The sequence below is a fragment of the Camellia sinensis genome, chromosome 12, assembly GCF_055761805.1.
Source record: "Camellia sinensis isolate YWXY chromosome 12, ASM5576180v1, whole genome shotgun sequence".
NCBI classification, from domain to species: domain Eukaryota; kingdom Viridiplantae; phylum Streptophyta; class Magnoliopsida; order Ericales; family Theaceae; genus Camellia; species Camellia sinensis.
Genome location: NC_138972.1, coordinates 28,946,231 through 28,950,164, shown reverse-complemented (window position 1 = coordinate 28,950,164; position 3,934 = coordinate 28,946,231). Strand labels below are relative to the sequence as shown.

The following is a 3,934-nucleotide window of genomic DNA, read 5'->3' as shown; positions in this document are numbered from 1 at the left end:
GAGCCCACAGCACGCTGGGCAACTCTTCGACCCGTCTGCCTTTAGCTTTCTCTAGTCTTTTCTTAATGTCGTCCAGAATAACTTTGTTGGTGGCCTTCGCTTAACCGTTACTTTGTGGGTAAGCCGGTAAGGAAAAGTAGGGCCGGATACCATAAGTGTTGCACAATTCTCAATATACGCCACAATCAAACTGGGTACTGTTGTCTGAAACAAGCACTCTTGGTATGCCGAATCTCGTTATGATGTTTTTCCATACAAAACGCTTAACGTCGGCATCTCGAATATGTGTTAGTGCCTCTGCTTTGACCCATTTCGTGAAATAGTCCGTCGCGACAATTAAGAATTGCTTGCTCTCAAGAGCCCGTGGTAATGGTCCGACGATATCAAGCCCCCATTGAGCGAACGGCCAAGGACTAGTGATAGAGTTTAACTCCTCGGCAGGCAGGTGAGTTAAGGGGGAAAACTTCTGGCATTGTTCACATTTCTTGACATAACACTCGGCATCGGTTTGCATGGTTAGCCAAAAGTACCCCTGAGTTACAGCTCGATGGGCTAGAGAACGTCCACCCGAATGGGCACCACAACTACCTTCATGTATTTCAAACAAGAGTTCCTCGACTTTATCCGGGTGAACACATTCTAAGTACGGCCCCGAGAGAGATTTTTTGTAAAGCTTCCCTTGAGGATCCAAGTAGTATCGGAGGGCTTTGTTTCGCAGTTTGTGTGCCTCTTTCTTATCCATCGGGAACTGCTCTGAGGATAGGAATGTAGCGATAGGGTCCATCCAACTTGGACCTAGTTCAATAACGTTGATCTGAACTAATTCTGAAGAGGCAATGCTCGGCTCAGGGACGAACCCTACTTCGATTGTCTATTTAACTTCTGAGTTGATGGCAGAGGCTAGGCAAGCCAGGGCATCCGCATGCATATTTTGATCTCAGGTTATTTGATTCAGTTCGTGGTGATCAAATTTCACGAGCAAAGAATTCATCGTTTTCATATAAGCTTCCATGCGATTATTTTTGGCTGCATATTCCCCTTTCAACTAGTTGATTACTAGCTTTGAGTCACAAAAAACAAGCAGACGCCGCGCACCGAGGTGAAGTGCATTCCGTAAGCCAGTTAACAATGCTTCGTATTCGGCCTCATTGTTTGATGCATCAACGCCCAATTTAACTGCCTATTCTATTATCGCCCCTTCGGGGGTCATGATTACTACGCCAGTCCCACTGCCACGTTGGTTGGATGACCCGTCACAATACATCTGCCAAACGTCTCTGACATACATTCTCCAGTTGGGCTTAGATTGCACTTGGTCAGACTTAAAGTCGGCGAGGGATCCTATGAATTCGGCTACAAAGTCGACAAGCACTTGCCCCTTGATGGAAGTTATGGGTAGAAACTGGATATCATACTGGCTGAGTTCAAGAGCCCATTTCAGAATGCCCCTCGACGCTTCCACACTGCAGAGCGCTGACCGGAGGGAATATTCCGTTGGTACCCCAATGGTATGCCCCTGAAAGTAGTGCATCAGTTTTCTTACAGCCATAAGGAGAGCAAGGATAAGCTTTTCTAATGGAAGGTAACGTGTTTCGGCATCGGACATTGCTTTTCTCACATAGTAGACTGGTCGCTGCTCTCCAAGTTCTTCCCTTAACAATACGGTGCTGACCGCCCGGTCGGATACTACTAGATACAAAATGAGCGGATCACCTGCTGCAGATGTTGTCAAGAGTGGTACTGATTGGAGATAAGACTTCAAGCCATCCAAAACGGCCTGGCACTCGGGGGTCCATTCAAATGCTCTGCCTTGCCGAAGTGTGTAAAAGAATTGTCGGCAGCGATCAATGGAACGGTTGATAAACCTGTTCAGTGCGGCGGTCATTCCCATCAGCTTCTGAACCTCTTTGACTGACTGAGGGGATCCATGCTCTAAAATTTCCGTTATTTGCCTCGAATTGGCTTCGACTCCGTGGTGGTTAACAATGTAGCCAAGGAATTTGCCGAATTTGATACCGAATACACATTTTGGGGCGTTCAATCCCATCTTGTACTTTTGAAGGATGCCGAATATTTCTGCCAAATCGGCTAGATGGGCGTGCTTTTCCCTTGATTTGACCACCATATCGTCGATGTATACTTCCATGGTATAGACAAGCTATTACCTAAACATAGCAGTCATTAGTCTTTGGTAAGTTGCCCCCGCATTCTTCAGCTTGAAAGGCATGACCTTATAGTAATAGGTTCCTCTTGGGGTGAGGAATGCGGTCTTTTCTTGGTCCTCTGGATGCATGGCGATTTGATGGCAGCCCCTGTAGGCATCCAAGAAGCTCATGCATTGATGATGTGCCGTTGCATCTACGAGTTGGTTTATTCTGGGCAAGGGAAAACAGTCATTAGGACAAGCTTTGTTTAAGTCTGTGAAATCCACACAAAATTGCCAAGAGTCATTCTTCTTCTTTACAACCATAGTATTGGACAACCATATGGGATAGGTTACTTTGCGAATCGCCCCAGCATCAAGTAACTGATCTATTTCTTTAACAACGGCCGAAGTATGCTCTGGGGCTGACCGCCGACTTCTCTGAATAATTGGCTTACATTTCGGATCAACGTTTAAGCGGTGTTGGGACAAAGATGGATCCACTCCTGGCATCTCGTATGGTGACCATGCAAACACATCAATATTGCCGATCAACTTTATCCAAGGCAGTGCCGATCATGAAGAGCTTGTCAGAATTTCTGTCAATTTCAACTCGATCCAAGGCTTCGGTTGCTTTTACACTTGGGATCTTCCTAATGTCTTCGAGGCTCTCCTTATCTGGTACCTCAATTGAATGCACTTCCAGCTCTTTTGGTCTCTTTACGGCAAGAAGATAACATGCCTGTGCCGATTTCTGACAATCGTGAATTTGTTCGATACCGTACTCAATCGAAAAACGAAGTAGTTGCAGGTAGGTGCTTGGCACGACTTGCATTGTATGCAACGAAGTTCTTCCCATTATGAGATTACACGGCGAAGGAAGCTTGACGACCAGAAATTCTACATTTACTGATCTGGTGCCCGCCCGTACTGATAGTGTGATTTTTCCTAAAGGATACTTCGGGTTAGCATTGAAGCCGAATAACGGTTAATCAGCCGGGGACAGATCCGAGTCAGTGAAGCCAAGTTTGACAAAAGATTTGTAATACATTATTTTCGAAGTGCTTCCCTGGTCAATGAGAACACACTAAATGGTGAATCTGTTCACGCGTAGCTCGATGACGAGGGGATCAGTGTGGGGGTGAGTTACTCCAACTAAGTCACTATCATCGAAACTAATCCTTCCAGTTTCATGGGGCCATTTCACTGGCGTGATTGGGCTATGGGGGCTAGACTGCAACTGAATTGTATGCACCTCGGATGACGTCGGCAAACTGTATATCATATGAATTACACCAAAAGGAGGTGACTTCGGCCGTAGAGCTACTGTATTTGTTGGATTGTTCTTTCGGACGTGTTGCGTAAGACAGCCGTCTTGCACCAACTCTTCCAAGTGATCCTTTAGTGCATAATAACTGTCGGTGTCGTGACTGTGGTCTTTATGATACTCACACCGTATATCTTGTCTTCTTATATCGGGAGGTCCCATCATCTTTGGCGGCCACTTGAAGAACGGAAGGTGTTGCACTTTCGATAGAATCTTACTGATCAGCTCTGTTAGCTCCATGTATTTCTTGCCTGAGCACCTTGTGCGCCTGCTATCCACTTGATATTGTTCATTAGCTCGATGTGAACATCGATCGTTTGATCGGTGCGAGTCACGCCTTTTGTCTCATTTAGCTTGATTCCGCGGCTCGGGACTTCTTGATGGCACGACGCTAATTGGTTGAACAATTCTCGATGTGGCCGTCTCAACGGTTTTACGTCCGGCTTTTACCCGTAGGTTATCGT

The 3,934-nt window shown here is 46.1% G+C and overlaps 1 protein-coding gene across 1 annotated transcript; it reads right to left on the bottom strand.

Annotated features, from left to right (window-relative positions):
* Positions 1-3,230: 3,230 nt before the first annotated feature.
* On the bottom strand, positions 3,231-3,710 carry LOC145803461 (uncharacterized). Its single transcript, XM_082896735.1, has one exon. The coding sequence runs from the start codon at positions 3,708-3,710 to the stop codon at positions 3,231-3,233; it is 480 nt and encodes a 159-aa protein (XP_082752861.1).
* Positions 3,711-3,934: the final 224 nt, after the last annotated feature.